This window comes from Schistosoma mansoni, chromosome W (assembly GCF_000237925.1).
Source record: "Schistosoma mansoni strain Puerto Rico chromosome W, complete genome".
NCBI lineage: Eukaryota > Metazoa > Platyhelminthes > Trematoda > Strigeidida > Schistosomatidae > Schistosoma > Schistosoma mansoni.
The window spans coordinates 30,639,936-30,657,401 of NC_031502.1; the positions used below are offsets into that span (position 1 = coordinate 30,639,936).

General features: G+C 36.1%; 1 protein-coding gene across 1 annotated transcript in view; it reads left to right on the plus strand.

The window, feature by feature from the left end:
- Positions 1-9,900: 9,900 nt before the first annotated feature.
- The window catches only part of Smp_143110 (hypothetical protein), a gene marked incomplete at its 5' end in the record, with an annotated part of 57,085 nt that continues 49,519 nt past the window's right edge, over positions 9,901-17,466 (plus strand). The window contains 8 exon segments of the mRNA XM_018789339.1: positions 9,901-9,965; positions 12,588-12,716; positions 12,753-12,886; positions 12,929-12,996; positions 13,040-13,120; positions 13,178-13,283; positions 13,358-13,466; positions 15,596-15,791. Of these exon segments, the coding sequence (XP_018654793.1) occupies positions 9,901-9,965; positions 12,588-12,716; positions 12,753-12,886; positions 12,929-12,996; positions 13,040-13,120; positions 13,178-13,283; positions 13,358-13,466; positions 15,596-15,791 (888 nt within the window).

Genomic DNA, 17,466 nt, shown 5'->3' on the forward strand with positions numbered 1-17,466 from the left:
CTCAAGTACGAAAATAGAAAAGAATGTTCCTTATATTTCAATACAAATAACATCAAGTAGTTTGAAGTGCGTGGAATCATCGAAAACGATGTTTTGATACTTCTGTGGACCTGAGTTGATAGACTGACTTGATTTCTTCGCATCTTACGTGAGATAGATGTTGATATCATTAGGTACTAGACCCTATTATTTCTGAAAATTTGTTGGAATAATTCAGTGACTCCTATAGACTAAAGCTCATCAAAAACGATGGAAATTAGTGAAACTCTATATGACTGGAATATGTTACGAAAATGTCTCACGATGAATCGGACTTTGTTTTCCCAAGTTTGCATCTTGAAAAAAGGAGAGTGTCTTAGGAATACGGTCTTTGTGGAGGGAGGAGAAGAACACGTTATGATAAAATTGATCGGCAAGTAACACCCTGAATAATCTTTTTCTGTGTCTATGGAAATAATATAGTCATTCACCGTTCTTATGGTGGATGCAGCAAAAGATTGGGTCGCTCTGGCTTCTGTTAGGGAGTTCCATAACTCACTGACTCAGATTTTAAAAAATTTCCATGGAAGTTTGTGTGGGTTCATTCTTGTTTGATTCGAATATCCCCGTAGTGAAATGTATTTGTACTCTGTTGGGTTGATGGTTAAAAACGGTATGACATATCATGACCATACACTGCAAATACTTTTCCACTGTTTTTACTATAAAAGTGAAGCCTACAGGTCAGCTAAATAGGGTTTCTTGTTAGTTCGAGTCCTTTCGTAATTGCTTTTTTACGAACACGTGTTTATGAGAGAAATTTCCCGATCAATGTAACGAAGCAAAACGCGTGAATTGTTTTCCAGATAAAATCTTTAGTGAACATTTAAAGGTTTAAGATAGTTGCAGTTCGAGTGACCCTGAAAAAAATCCCGAAATGTAATTTCCAAGCTCTTTTCAGTTACAGAGATTGTAATATAGGAATATTTCGAAGATTTCTAGATCGACAAATTATAACTTATTTTTTCCACCAACATACTATGTTTGCTGATAATGTGAGGGAGGAAGTTTTTTTATCCAATAGTCTATCCCATTAGAGTTTTCTTCTAGAGACTTTACCATTTCGATCTAGTCCCTATCCAAATCTTTATATTCTCTGGATAAATTTTAGGAAACTCATATCTTTTAAGTTAGTTTACGCTCGGCTTGGTTGGGAATCAGTGTTGTTTCCGCCACAACAAATGTTAAAGGAATATCAAGGAAGCAGCAGAGTAAGTTACCACATCCCCTTGGGACTCTGAGCTCATTGTTAGCTAAGTTAGATCTAAGTGTTCACAAGGGCTTCGTAATTTTTATGACTTTAGGAGATAAAACCTCCACGATATTTATAAAGCTGTGCGAACGAATGTAACAGTAGTGTGTGTAAACGGAGAGGTACGGTGTGGAAGTAACTAAATCGGAAATTTTTAGCTATTATCTAAACAATGTCATCATGAGTTCCGGGAGCTGGTGAGATTCTACGACCTGGAATATTCAGTGATATATCTTTCTCTTGCTTCATTAAGCTAAGCGACAGCTTGTTATTGAGTTCTAAGGACCTCATAAATGGAGATGAAAAGATTATATCAAATAATTTCTCAAGTGCCCGTGTTGTGTGACGCTTCATATTATGAGTAGTAACTGTGTTGTCGAAGAGACGTCATTTTCTTTAGTCCAAGTGCTTACTCAAAGCGAACTTGGGAGCGGTAGACCTTCTCCAAGATGCGTAAAAACCAAAATTCTAATATTTGGTCTAAACACAGAGGTCGACAGGAAAAACCAAAGTTCAACTAATTACGTCAAGCTACATTCTTCTGTACACCTTTTTATGTCCGAGTTAACGATTCTGGCCTTTTTCAAAGCACGACTGTTCAGTAAATTCGAACCTTCCAACAGAGTGATGAGCCAACCCGAATTCTAAGATAGATCAATCTTATTTTTGTTGTAGCAATAAATAAGTTTCCAAAATAAAAAGTTCTATAAGTTATCAACATTGATGCTGAACTCATTAGTTTCACTAGACACATCTGGCTGAAGGTGCTCGGTCATGAATCCCTACCAGATCACATTACAGAACGGCGTGGGAAGCATCTCCTACGATCAGTAGCCAGATTAGATAAGTCACTTCTCGATATATTGACAACCCATCAAATATATCTTCCAACCTCCTCGCTTCTGACTTCTGATTTTAATTGGGTGGGTGCGATTCAGTTGTAGGTGTTACTGGTAAGGAGTTGTCAAGCTACAATACTGGTGGTATCTTCAATGCGAATGGAGAAAATTTAAAAGATTGGAAGCAGACTAAGCCTATGTAAATCCTTAGAATGTAGTAAGACGAATACAATGCTTGGATATTTAAATAGCTTTTAGTTTTTTGACGATATATTATCATTATTAGTATTCATATTTTAGAGGCCATGAGTGAGCTCCTTTTTTTACCGACGAATCCAGTTTAGCCTGTAGTAAGATTTCTTGGTAGTAACTTAATTCAAATTTACGAGAATGAGACAAGAAGGTAGTTTTGTGGGAAAGTAGCAGAAATAATACTGACCAGTTACTTTTAACTAGACCACAAGAAGCTGGAAACAGATAAAGTGCTTTGGCCTACAGACATAGGTGGATTGAGGTTATCGCCCTATCATCATTTTTGATAGTCATGAACGTCACCTTCCTCCCTTTTGTAACATTAGTCTCTCTTATAGTTGTAGTATGTCTTGGTGTACTTTAGCATAAGATCCATATTACATACCTTGTTATAACATCATATGTACTGGTACCATGTTACGATAAAGTTAGATAGCTATACCTCCTTTATTAGAGGTTAGATATCTTTCTGGCGTGTCATGCTGATGCAAAGTTAACTAACGGTATAAGCTATAAGACACAGATAAGATTGTCGGTTGTTCGAAAACTGTAGGGATAAATAGCTAATAAGGAAGCTCGAAATAAAAGTGTTGTAACCTGAAGTTCGAATACTTATCACGTGATTTGTTCGCCAATCGAAATACGACCTAAAAAATCTAAGTGCTGTGCCAAAACAATGGCATTTGACCGGTATGAGCAACGTAGCATTCTTATTGATCCTTTGTTCCCATAGCCCTTTCAAGTGAATACAGAACGCCAATAACAGCTTCCACCATGCGAATCACATATTTCAAACATACTTGGTCTATGTACCAGCCAATTAGACCGCATCACACCATAAAATAGGAAATAACATTTATACAAGATCAAGCCAAAAAGTGGCTGTGACCGTGGGAGACTGTAATTAATAAATCGAGTAGAATCTAAGAATAGTAAATCGTATCATAATGGTCTATAGGTCAAAATAGAGCTTATAATAAGAGGGATATAGATATACGTAATTTAGTTACTGAATAGTTATATGAGAATATATATAAAATATTAGTGCATTATCAGTTCTCAGAAGTTGTCCGAAATTTAATTTTCACAAGGTATAACAAAAAAGAGCTTAGGATTGTGGATCCCATGGACGATGAGATTGTAGTGGGTGTCGAGTCGAGGACGGACTATGATCACCACTACTATTCGATTACGCGCCCAAAAACGACTTGGTTCCTTTGATAACTCGTAAATCAGAAGGCTTTATTAATCTAGATCAAGTATATTTATTGGCGATCTCGTGGTATCGAAATAATACCGAGACGTGCCAACGGGTACAGGCGAAATGGGCAGAGCGTAAGAAAGTTCGAACCGAACAAGGCAGATAGCGAAACAAGAAGTGAGTCTGATACAGTTAAACAAATACAGTAAAACAATCTCTGGTATAATTGGTTACAACAATAATAATTGTTTCTGTTATTCCAATCGTGTTCTTATCGAGACTGGCCGGTCACTACAAGATAAAGAAGTAAGCAAAAGCATTTGAATGCTGATAAAATCGAAATATTAAACTTCCTAAGCCGGTAGGATTTGGACCAGGAACTTATAGTAGTTCATGATGGCATGAATTTTTCAATATGTTTAATGGTCAGGCAGTATCCATAAGTTTGGTGGGTTATGTGTCTACTTAAAATAAAAACCTAAACAATTATATGCAGCTTCATAAAAGAAAATAAGTGAATTTCAAACGCTGACAAAACTCTGAATTGGATGGAAGAAGTAGGTGTCTAATGGTATAACCCGCTACGTTTGGTGATTGAGGGGAGTTTATGTCTTTTGTTATTTATTTATGAACACATGAATGAAATTGGGTGTGGGATATATTCATAACATGTTGATAGTTTTTGAAGACATAAATTTGTAGTGAGATTGATACGAACCGCACAATCCTCAAAGCTGAACTTGAGACAGCTGAGAAAATAGATATTCAACATTTAACACAGAGAAAGGACTCAAAATATTGAACGAGGGAACATTCATTCGAGAATCAATCAGATGACATTGCTCAGCCTTGCAGGCGTGGTTAATCTTGCGTAACTTACCACTTTTATTCATATTAAATACATTGTTCTATCTTCAGCCTAAATGTGTTCTCAAGAAATGCCAAACATATTGGTGATAGTGTGGGGAGAAGTGTAACGTCGTGTACTATGTTACACCTAAATAGCTTATTCTTGTTTCTGGACAATCCAATTAATCTACCGATCATGAGTCATGCTTTGACCTTGTCAATTATTCACTTAATAACCCTGACCATTTTTTATATGGGCGTATGTGTGTGTACACTTCTTATCCCATTTATCATATGCCTTTTATTTATTTTTATCTGACTATAAATGTTGAGTTACACTTGATAAAAGGAGTTGGCTTACCCGCCATTTCCAATGCATGCCATATTTGCTTCTCTCGCTGATATTTGCTCATGTGCTTATAACTTTCTGGCCTGCGTCATTTGTCAATGAAACCGTAGCTGCCGCTTCTCTTTGCCTTCTGATTTTATGCACCTATAAGATTTGTATTATAGCGGTTATCGCGGTGAACGTTTAGCAAACAACGGCACTAAAATAGTTACAATACGATGAGTCAGTTTAGACGATGATCAAACTTCCATGTAAGATCTCGTGGATTAGGTAGTCACATCATGACATATCTACAATGTTAGGATTAGGTCTATTATCATAATAGTACTAATAACGAAGAAGACCATAATTCTACAAATCTATGTGTTGAGTGATGCATGAAAAATTGTCTTGCAGTTGAGTGGAATTCCTGGAGATATTTGATAGATGCTCTTAGATTTGGGGGACAGAGTTATACGTTATTTAGGCTTAGTGGCAGTGTCATGGTTACTTTTAGGTGAGGATAGTCTATTCCACACTAAACTATACTGAACTGTGAAAAAATCATAACACATTGGTATCTGGTGTGAAGCAACTAATAGTGGATATGTCGGATTATGGTCTTATTTAGTATTGGTACATCTATCGTTGTTGCCGTGACAATATACCTAATCCCAAAATCGTCTATTTGTCGTGGTGCAACTACGTAGTCTATTGGGTCTTACCTGGAAGTCACATCATTATCTGTACTTACTCATCCTATCGTAACACTAGCAATATGGTGTTGAGATGTTGGATCTAGATCGGTAATTCTTATTCTCGGTGTGACAAAAAATAGAAGTCAGAACCTGAAATATACAAGATTTTATTTTATATTCCTTTTAGCCAGTGAAGCGAAAGTTGTTAGACCTGTGTTCACTAGTTGTTTGAGACATAGCACAAATTATTTTTAACTTGGGCTTCATCAATCCATCTATAACGTGATTTTATCTCAACCTAAAAAATCTTTGACCAACGGAAGTTCTGCGGAGTTTTTGTTGTATAAAATACAGTGTGTATAGTCAAAATTCAGTTGACAATTCCACTGATCCTGGGAGAGATATTTTCCATCTCCACACTGTTGTTTAATTGACTATTTTTATTTCATATCAGCGAATCGCTTGTAACTAAAGTTTTATTAATTAAGCTCGTCAGTTTGTTAACTTCCCACCGGTATGTTTTTTCGACTTCGTTTAGTATTCCCAAAGAATACTCGGATTATGTCAACAACGCTAAAACAGTTTCAAAAAAGATAGTTGTGTTTGCAGTTTTACCATTTAGTTTTGCGCGTGACCTTTGCTTTTTTTATCGTTCATTTTTCATCATCTTTTGCACTGAAAAACTTTATCTCCTCTCCTCTCCGGGTATTTGAATTTTGAAGCTGCAGGGGAATTGATGTTTGTTTTCAAAATCTTGAAATTTCCTGCTTGCTCATGAGAATGGCAGAGCTTTAGAGTCGTGCGTATTTCTTTGAACTTGGTTCTGTGTCTAGAAAGTTATCAATTACTTCATTTGGAACATATTCAGTGGTAAGTAAGGAAGGCCGTCTCTGAAGCATTCTTAAAGTTTCTAGACTCATGATAGATGGTCTACAATGAGTGAAGAGGGATACACTATTTAGGATAAAAGATTTATCATCTCTAATCACCAAATTAAGAAACCCAAGAACAGGAAGTTTATGACTAGTAATACTCAAAATATCAACTTCAGCAGTAATGCTTCGTCTAACTTGTATGAGCCTGCTAGTTGTCTCATATGTCTAAGCAACTGTGAAGGTCTTTTGTCCCCTAACTCGCATGCGGTGAGTAGTTGCTGTAAGCGTTTTTCGTCAGACTGCGAAGTACGGTGGATTACTGCGGCTTTTATTTTGTCATAGGGGTCCGTTTCTGGTACGTTATCTATCAGGTCACCGACTTCCGTTGCTACATCTATAGGTAGTGCACCGACGATGTGGGCATATTTAGTCGCCTGTGAACGTATACCCCTCGCCAAAAATAATGCCTCAACCTGTGCAAATCAGATCCTGGGATTATTAACACCGTATGTTGGTAATCTTAGTTCAGAAATAGCGTTGATTGAGTTTAAAACATTATCTTCTGGCTGTGATGAATGAAAGGGGTTGGTTGATGGGCTATCAATATCGATAAGTTTATTAGGGGAGTCCATAATGTCAAAAAAACAAAAAAATGGTGTCGTGCCAATTAATAATAATAATAAATTATGTAGATATATATAGTAAATGTCTATAAAAAAATAATCGAGGCTCACCAAATAATTGTGGTGGACCAGACAATATATAAAAGCAAAAGATATCAACAAAGTTAATAACAACCAATAGTAATATTAATATATACAAGTTAAATGTTACAAATACAATAAATAATGGGACTTTACTTAAGTTCACCCAAAATGATGCGTGTTCGGCTTTGATCTGGTACAATAAATCCACAATTATAGATGCTTAGTAATTTCAAACGTATCGATGATCTCCCCAGTATTGTAATCCAAAGTAAGATATGATGTATTCACTTTCTCAGTCTATGAATGTAAATAATATTTGTTTTAGAACTAAGTTAACTCAATCTCGAATGAAAACAGAACGAGGGATGTGTGAGTATTAATGTATTTGTTAGCCAGAAATAAGATGTCACGCTATGTTGGAATCACAACGGAAAGTGTCTTCAAGGTCATTGACTAAAACAACATGTACAGTCATTTAATGATGAATGTACATACAGTGAAAAATTGACAAAACAAATACAAATAGTATTAAAAACTATTTACAAAATAAGCTTGTCGGTCTTATCTCCACAGTCTCAATTATAGTACCGGGATTTAGTGACTTAGATTTTCCAACTAATATAATGGATTCGATACTGCCAGTGTCGTCAATAAAATCGTGAAAAGCATCGCTGGAAGAATATAATCAACTTTGAATGTGAGGTCAATTTATTTGAAGTTGTAAATAAGTATAGCATATGGTTATTAGAATTGCCTAAATTAATAGGATGTCAATTACGAAATTCAACATTAGTTGCGGCGAAATGAACAGTAGTTTTACAAACCTACTGGATCTGTCCCATTTCAAGACACCCCAGAAATTAAGCATGATGAAATACACATGATATACGTCAGTGGCATTTACCACAGGATAAGCATTGACCAAACCTATGATCACCTATGTAGCATACTGTTCAAATCCTTGTTGAACCATTTTCCATATTTCCACGAAAATGGGAGCGATTACCAAACACACCCGAGTTTGGGCGATTCTAAGCATGTGGTTCATTATGACTGTTAAACAAAGTATGAGAAATTTTCAGTGACTGAAAATCAATTTCATTCACTATCTCATAGTTAATACATGCTGCTTTAATTTCTTGAAACGAACTTTTGGGTTTCTGAAATAATTGTTTTTTATAAATTTAGACTGTTTATATTAGCAATCAACCTATCACGAAGTTGAGTTTCCAAATCGTCTCCGAAATCGCATTTCGCGGTCTGTTTCTGTGGTTCGAATATAAAGTCTTTAACTTTCTGATTATTCTGTCGCACCATTTTGTGAAACTTAGGTTTCTCCCTGCATTCATAGCTATCACACTGGGCATGGCTAATCAATAATTCTTTGGGAGATCCGTATGACAACGAAGTTGGCTTCTCTAGAAAAGCCCGATTCTGCAGTAGGTTATATGCTTTTTGATAATGTCAAGAATTAAGCTGTGAAATTATCATCTTTAATATCTCTTCTATTCATGAACCAGATTTTGAACCTCTCCATATAGTCTTCAAAACGGAGATAGGAGTCATTCGAGACTGAGATGTCAGTTGACGTTGTTTACGTCTACTTCAGCAAAGGATTTGATAAGGTTCCGTGTGGTAGATTCCTTATGAATGTGGAAAATCTAGGAATTTCTGGACCCCCTAGTAGGTCAACAATAGAAGGAAAGTATGTATTTTAGGTGTTCTTGATGGAAACCAATGGTTAGTCCAGTACTGCAAGTCTCTCTTTTATATGCTTTACATTTTACCCTACCTGTAAATAAACTCCCATTTACCCCAATGTCTCGAATATTACTTTATGCTGATGGCGTCAAAATAGGGTGGAATGTAGCAGGTAGTGTAGATGCACGTTCTTCCCTGACTGATTTAGATGTTCCGCTTAGCCGAAGCCTATCGATGTGCACAAGTGTGTCTACATGAACATGGGAGATTAAAAAGTGAATGACTTCAGCATTGGAGAAGATTCAGTGCCCTTAGACCTGTCTCACATTGATTTAGAGACAGTGATGAGCCACAACAGCACATTTCCATGCGATTTTATCCAAGGGGTTCAAAACCATCAGGGCCTTAAGACGGATGTTTACCAAGCTGGGCACAAGTATGTCCACCACGGTATACACAACCTTGGTGAGGTCCAAACTTGAAAACTGCATTTAAGCTGCAAGCTTCGTTTAGGATATGACTTTAGTGTCTTGAAAAATGTGAAAAGGATAGCCAACTGTGCGATTACAGGATTTCTAGGATTGCCATACACAGGGTGGCATGAGAAGTTAGATTTCCTTACCCCCGTCTTACCGTGTATGCGGAAATGGCCTGACTTTGATGTATAGAATACTTAGAAGTGTTTTCGAGCCTGAAATATCTACTCGCTTTTTCTCAAAAACACTAGGAAAATCCGGAGGACATGATAAAGGGGTTCGAAATAGAGGAACAAACAAAATATATGTGGCATGCAGGTTTTCACACTGAGCCGTCATGTCTTGGGGCCTATTACTTAAAGAAGTGGTGTTGGAACTTTCAGTTGACCTATCCAGTAGAACAGAGCCCAAGGAGTAACACAGGACAGTGGCCTTCTATCTTCAATACACAAATATGAATCCGAAAAATCAGACAGACACAACTCAAAACTAATCGGTCTCCAGCCACATTCCTGGTTCGATGGAACAAACCTGACAATGTGAGTCTATCAACCTGCCAAATATGTTCCGAAGTAGTGTCCTTTTGAATCGTTTACAAATCAAAACGTACTAGGCCAATACATCACAGGCATTTTGGATATTGGACGGCGCGTATTAAGATGATGTGCGTATCAACCTAAAGAATGTTCGGACGAGGGAAAAGTAGTCTCTCGAAGCCAAAAAAGGTTCATTCTCTTGAAAATTTGAGGTTAGTTCTAGTTGTACTGGATTTTTCAATGTCTTTCAGCGGTATATTCATTACTTCGTAGTTCATTTAATTACGTCTAATTAATTTTGTATGAAATATGGTGTGCGGCAAAGTAGTCTCCTATTAGTCTTCAAAGAGCTGTTTTCTTGCCGAAATTCCGTGTAAAACTCATCTTTCGCCTTCGAACAGGCAGATTAGATGTAAATCTTACTGTTATGTAAAGTTTGCATTTGATCTGCATTCCTAGCTAGTCACAGACGTTCTGAGTATAGTCGGCGTTTTAATTTAGACTCTCAAAGACTTTTAGCGTCGGAGTTGCTTCTTTTCTTGACATTTGTGGAGTCTTTGTCCATAAATACTGTGGAAACTGTCGTAAATGCTTCATTATGGCGTTTGTGACTTGTAAGTAGCCGAGGGATATACTGTTTTTTAATCCTTAATGAGTAAATGCCTTTGGCAAACATAGGCTTTTAGGATGTCCAAAATCGACTTAATACTTGACTAAACATAAGTTATGTACAACGAGCACATACATCCACTTTTTAAGTTTTTTCGGGGAGACTATAATTTATGGACGAACCAATCACGTATAAGATAACAGCTCTCGGATTTTGGCGCGAAATTTACTCATCCGTTTAGCTAAATAGAGTTTTGAGATTATAGCCGATGTCAGTTCGTGGTGAAAACCCTGAATCTAACTCTAACCTTAACCACAAATTGTAAATCACAGGTTTATAACCCTCATTTGGTCCTGGTTATTAGACGGACACTTTTAAGGTCAGTCTAGCGTCGCTCAAAGGCCGTCCGTAAATTATAGTCACTGTTTTTTCAGCATAAGATTAATCATCCTATTGGGGGCGTATCCTCGTCGACCAAAGTCCCTTCGGTTATCGTTGTCACCCAGTTTTAGCAATATAGCATAGTGTAGCTTCATCGTTTTTCTGTGTAGTCTGGGATCTCAGGCTAGGATATTTGTCATAAATTTTCCTACGACCTGCTGCACATAAGACAAAATAATTCAGTTTGAACTACCTAGTAACACCCTGTTAGTTCATCCTCATTTGTTGAATAGGGTCATAGATATTTCTCAGCTCAGTGGTGTAAGATATCATCTCAGGTGACAAAGAAAAGAAGTCTGTATCTATGTCGCCGTAATATTTTGTTGTGTTGCTTATGAACTGTAAAATATCTTGTTACTGGATGAGATGTATCGTGGCTCCGCTAATTTTTGAACTGTGTTGTTCAGCATCTAATCTCATTTTCTGTGTATTATATGGTTTTTGGTTTGGTTTTACCCTCAATATCTTTATTTCGATTTACGCAACTCATATCTTGGTGTCTTATCGCACCAAGTTTGTTCTGTTATAAATAAATAACATAGAATTGTGTTGAATTTATCTTCGAAGTCAGGAGGAAAGCGGGAATCTAAACTTTCCAGTTTCAGTCAAAAGTCCTACTGTTCTGTTCTAAAATACTACGTGTCAACTGTTTCTTATGTTAACATGGGACCACTAAAAGTGGTATTCTTAATCAGTGAGTATTCTCATTCGGTCGCCTGTCGATCATCTTATTATGTTCATGCTTGGAGCTGATATACGAGTTTGGAACAGCTTGGGCTAGATTTCTTCCCCTTTTTTGGAAATTAGATGAAGGATGGTCCACTTGCGTTAGTTTGGGAGATTTTACGAGTTCACCGACTTTCAGAGCAGGTTCCAGGTAGGTGTACAAAGCATGTTTCTGAACTACCTCGGGGTTGATGGACGTATTTCATTGAAGTCTCCCAAACCGGTCGAAAACCAGGTTTACCTGTTTCCTAGTAATAAACCAGCAGTTAGATATGTTATACGGGGCCTGTCACCTTAGGTATTTAAATATCGGAGTTCTCGATGTACTTGTTCGGTTCAGTTGTGTAAAGTGGCATTTAAGGAACTGGGTCATTTCCGGGCTAACCATTAGGATATGATAATTTAGATTACCTGGTTTGTGGGTTCATCTGTTCTATAAGTCATATGTTTCAGGGTTCTATTAAGAGTTTTAACACAAGGTCGGTCAAGAAAGATCCCATATTCTTACGCACTTTTTGTTCAACTGATATCTCACCTGCTTGAACTCTGTCTACTTCGGGTTGGGAAACCGGTTGATATCATTAGCTGTCACAAGGAAATTGTAACATGATACCTAGTACATGAAGTCATATACAGTAAATGAGCTCCACTCAAGAAATTGTAACTTTGTGGTCAAAGGACCAAGTTTTTTGTCATTAATTTGCAAGTTGAAAACCCCTCTACTTTAAATCAGGGATCCTGGCATTACCGCTGGGCCTCATTATAAAAGTATGGCTAGGTCAATTATGTGGTCTCCTACTTGACTAGTGAGTCATATCAAATTACGACATCCACTTGTAAATAAATCATATTTCTGTAAGCCACTTGTTGACCACGTATTTCTTACGTAAATTGGAATGTCCAGCTTTATTACACATAAATCTTGATAGAATTCATACCCTAGTTGATCACATGTTTTTTGCTACAGTTTTTTAAAAATTCAGTTAATTATTTCTTCTGAGTAGTTTCATCAAGGTTGACCTAGACTCAGCGTTTGATTTACAATCTATTTTTATAGATATCTTCATTCCGTATTACAAAAGAATCGAGCTGTTAATGAACAAAACTATGGGATACTGGTTGAAGCCCTTCGATTAATTGCAGAAATATTAATCTGGGGTGATCAAAATGATAGTTCGGTCATGGAGTAACTTTCTGATTCATTTAAAAAGATATTATTTAGCTTTTTTCTTGAAAAGAATATTTTGGAATACTTTTTGCAGTATATGAAACAAGATTTAAGTCGAAGAATATGTGTTCAGTTACTACAAACTTTAAATATTTTATTTGAAAACATAACAAATCAAACAGCCATCTGTAAGTATTCGTTTGCCTTCTTATTTGAAATTTTTTTTACAGATTACCTTTTGTCAAACAATCATACAAATGCTATTATTACTCATCGTTTTGATTTCGCCGACGAAGAAGTAGATCCACATAGCTATTTATCAACTCTTTTCTATCTCTCAGGTGATGGCTTATTACATTTCCTTCCTAAAAATATTATCCTTTCGTCTCAACGTAAATACAATCAGCTTTTTCTACATTGAGGTAATGCTTTTTTAAACACACATTAAAAAACTGTTCATTATCATTATTATATTTTAGTCTCGTCGAGAGTTTGATTTATATGTTGAAGCGATTAAATTGTTCGCTCACCCAGAGGGTATGGTTCGTATTGCTGTACGTACTATCACTTTAAATGTACATAAAGGTGGGGTTTGTCATAATTGTTTTTCGTTTTGTTTTGAGTCATCTTTTAACCAATATGTTCTTTGTTGTTAATAGTTAAAGATGAAGCTGCTTTGGAGTTTATTCACCATCAGACTTCATTAATTTACTTCTCACATCTTGTGTGGTCAATAGGTAATACAATATTAGATATTGATTGTCATAAGTAAGTGATATTTTTCTGATTGTTTATAATGCACATTGTTCTACATATTTTTGCCCTTATTTTCATATATTGGCTACGTTGATTGAAACAAACCAGTCAGTTGTAAAAACGTCTAGAACGTCGTTCTGCTGTGTGTAATATTGAGTTAACAGGATATGTGAATAGAAAGGAAAATAGAGGAAAGTTCAATGCGCAGGATATAAGCTATCGGGAATGAGTTTTATATGACAATGTGTAGATTTTCTCTGATTGTTAGATTATTAGGAACCTATGGTTATGAACTCCCAGTTGATGTTTATAGATGAATTCGTTATATTTGAGCGAAAACGTTAAATAACCAACTGTTATCATCCTATATGTAATTTTTAGTTTTTTGTTGTATATTTGTATCTTCGTCTAGATGTATTTTACTTTCAATCCCAACTTTATGCTCTTATGAATCAATTTGTTAATGTTTTTAAAGTTACATGATTTCTGGACCATTTCGATATTGGAGATTAATTCAGATTTTTCAGAACTATATATAGACTTGGATTTTTCAATAGCTATGGTTACAATGTAGTAGTTGTTCTGAAAATTCTATACCTTATCTGGTGGATGAATGGATTGAAATCGTAAATAAAGCGAGAACAATATTTGCAGAATAAAATGAATTCATTATATTTCAAGGCTTCTCATCAGCTGCAAACGGCTTAAATTCACAATCGAAATATTGCCATATAAATACTAATCAATTTTAATTATTATGTTAAATATATTGTTTCCTTTTGTTTAAGGCGTTTCGATTTAAACTTCATTGATTATGGTATATTATAACACTTTTATAATAATGTTTCAATTGTAAACTAGGGCCGTTCGTAGCTGATGAGGAGCTTCGAAATATAATGAATTCATTCTATTCTGAAAATATTGTCCTCGCTTTTTCTTAAGCTTATCAAGGGATCAGGATGTATGGAAGATTGAAATCCATTGTGTTTAATAATTTGCTAGTTGTTTTTAGTTCTCTTTAGTTCCGTCTCAGAGATTTTAATGACCTGTTCCTGAATCCTATTTCGCCTAATTCAGTTCTAACGGCCTGGTAGTATCATTAGTTTTCACTCATAGAAATTGGCTACGCTTAGAACAAAAATTTATACTTGGTTTTTGAGTTGTATTGCAGTAATTAAAATGGACCGTTCAATAAATTTATATTTACTAACGAAAACTCGCCGAAAATTTAAATTTAGTGGCACATTGATTTCTTGTGAACGTTTAACACTAAATTAACTGTACTATGGTATTGTGTCAAATTCCGTTCGTAACTGGAAGAACTATTCATTAGAACAATAAGTTACGATGATTGCTTTCCATCAAACATTCAGTAGGTTGATATTACTACTGATAGTAGCCTGTTGACTGAAGTTGTTGAAAACTGTTGGGATACCTGTTTGTGCACATTCTTCCTGTTGTTGCTTAAGATCACTGATCGATATCACGAGTTAAACTCACTACTCTGAATTTTAAATCCAATTTTTATTTATGCCGCGTCTACTATTTCTTCTGTGTCCTGGTGTCCTAGACTTGTCCACTTACACATCTGGTCAGCAGCGTCAACCTTGGGTCGACGCAGAGTAAGTCCTGATTGGTCTGCTATACTCAAGCCTTCTCTATCCGTTGCCTCGAGTCCAAGGACAAGTCAACAGCCAGCCTCCGTTATTATTTCAAACATACATAGGCCTACATATAAACATACTGGGCCTTATCGTACCTTTAAAACCAAAAATCACAGTTATAAATAAGCCAAAAGTGGTTGTGAATAGGGCAAGCTGCGAATAATCGATCGGTAATAAAATAGGAATTATAAAGAGTACAGTGATAGATAGTGGGTTAAACGAAAGCTTAAGATAAACACTATATATATATAGCCCAGTTACCCAGTAATAATACAATAATAACATTACAATGATTAGTTCAGAGAGTTACCATTTCTTCAATTTTCATCCGGATATATCCTTCCATATTACTTATGTTTATGCTTTAGTCATATCATGTTTTCATTTCACAGTAAATATGTTTGTCTTAAAATATTCATTCAATGTTTGGTACGGATTTATTAACAATAGATAATTTTTTTTGTAATTACTTAACAGATGTCAAACTAAGTTGAAAGATTTGGTTGCAGAACATATTGATCATTTACACTACATAGATGACTTGTTGTCATTGGGTATAGAAGGTTTAAATGAAGTACTGTGTGACCAGTTACTGAGAAGATTATTTATACCATTACATATCTACTCACTATTTAAGCAATATAAATCGGATGCAACAACAAATCTAGGGACAGTAAGTTGACAAGTGTTTTTCCTCTGTAGCTTGAATATATATGTGATGGAAAAAAGAAACTACGCGTTTTAATTTCCATATAATATATATTCTTCAAGTTAACACATACCCGTCCACCGTTTAAGTAGGCTTAATCAGGTTTTTATTGTGTACTTTCTGTGTGTAAGAACTAATAGTTAATGACATCATAGACTAAATTTCGTGTCTCGGGTTTACTACCCTAACACATTTATAGAACTAGTCCCGTTTCAGCCAGCTACTTGTAACCAACAAACTCAAAAGCTCATTTTGAAAAGAAAACGGATTTATAAAGTTTTATGCTGCGATTTAACTGTAGGTAACTATTTTCGCTCCTCTGATGATTTGTAAAACACTAGGAACCATATAGCTGAGTAAATTTCAAATGAAACATTGCAACAAAAACAGTTCATCTATTTTCTTATGAATTTAAAGGCGTTTTAGCTTCATTCAGAAAGTAACGTCTATTATCATAATCAAAGTAACTGTGGTTACGGGATTTTAAGTTATCTGAAAAACGGTATTTTGGATTACCCATCCACTGATAGGAGTATCTCGTTAATTCGAACAAATCGTTGACTACATCTTGGTTAGAATAAATACTTTTTCTTTTGTGTTCCAATTACTTTCTACATCTGTTTCATATTAACTCATAGCCATCTTTTGTGGCCATGTAGATCATTTTATCTAATTGATCATTGTTTGTTTACTAAAATACTTTTGTTTAGACATTTTCCAAGTATATTTTGAAGATGATTTACATCACAAACAAGTGTCTTTAGTTGGCAGACTGTTGCAAACTAGAGAGTAGAATTGCATAGTTGGATTGTTTTATTTATTTATTCAAACACAAATATTGGTACAAGGAGGCACCAGATATATATGCACCTCACAAATCTCATTTGATTTGTGTGAGGGCTGTGATACTGCTCAGGTGCCCAAACTGAAGCAGGTGGTTTTCTTAGGGGATCACACCCGGAGCCTTCTACCAAAAGGTCTGATCCACAAGGCAATGGAGCATCGTAAGGAGATGCAGTCCCATGGTAGCAGGTGACCAACGATTGATTCATGCGCCATTTGTTCTCTCAGGATACTGGAGCCCATGTGCACCATTGATTTGGAATGAGGGTTTTCCAACTCCTCTAGGTGGACTTTCCGTGTCCACCAACCCGATTAAAACGCCGGACATTCGCTTTGCGTCCTCTCAATTTCGTAAACAACACCTCTGGTGTGAGAAGGCAGTGAGTAGGAATTCCCTGGCAGAGGCTATATACGCGTGACCATGTGAGAGCATTTCTAGAGGGGGAACAGACTCTCCTCACTCTCGGCCTTACCAGGGCATTTGGGGGCAAAACATTGTGATGGAAAATGAGTGCTCACGAGCCCATGGAGTATACAGCTCAGGCTCTTCGTGTCTTATAGTTAGCACAAATTCTTTGAACCATTGAGTGGTTCCTATATTGACATGGTGATCGGGCTTGTTTATTGTAATTACTCGATCGGGCTATATTGGGGAAAAAGTGTTCCTTTAGGTTCTACCATGCCAGGCAGATCGGTTGGGGAGCGATAAGAGTAAAAGCAACAAGATAATGGTCTGAGAGCAAAGTCATACTGCTGGATGTAACGAGGTATGAGGGCAGCAAGGTGTTCCCCCCAG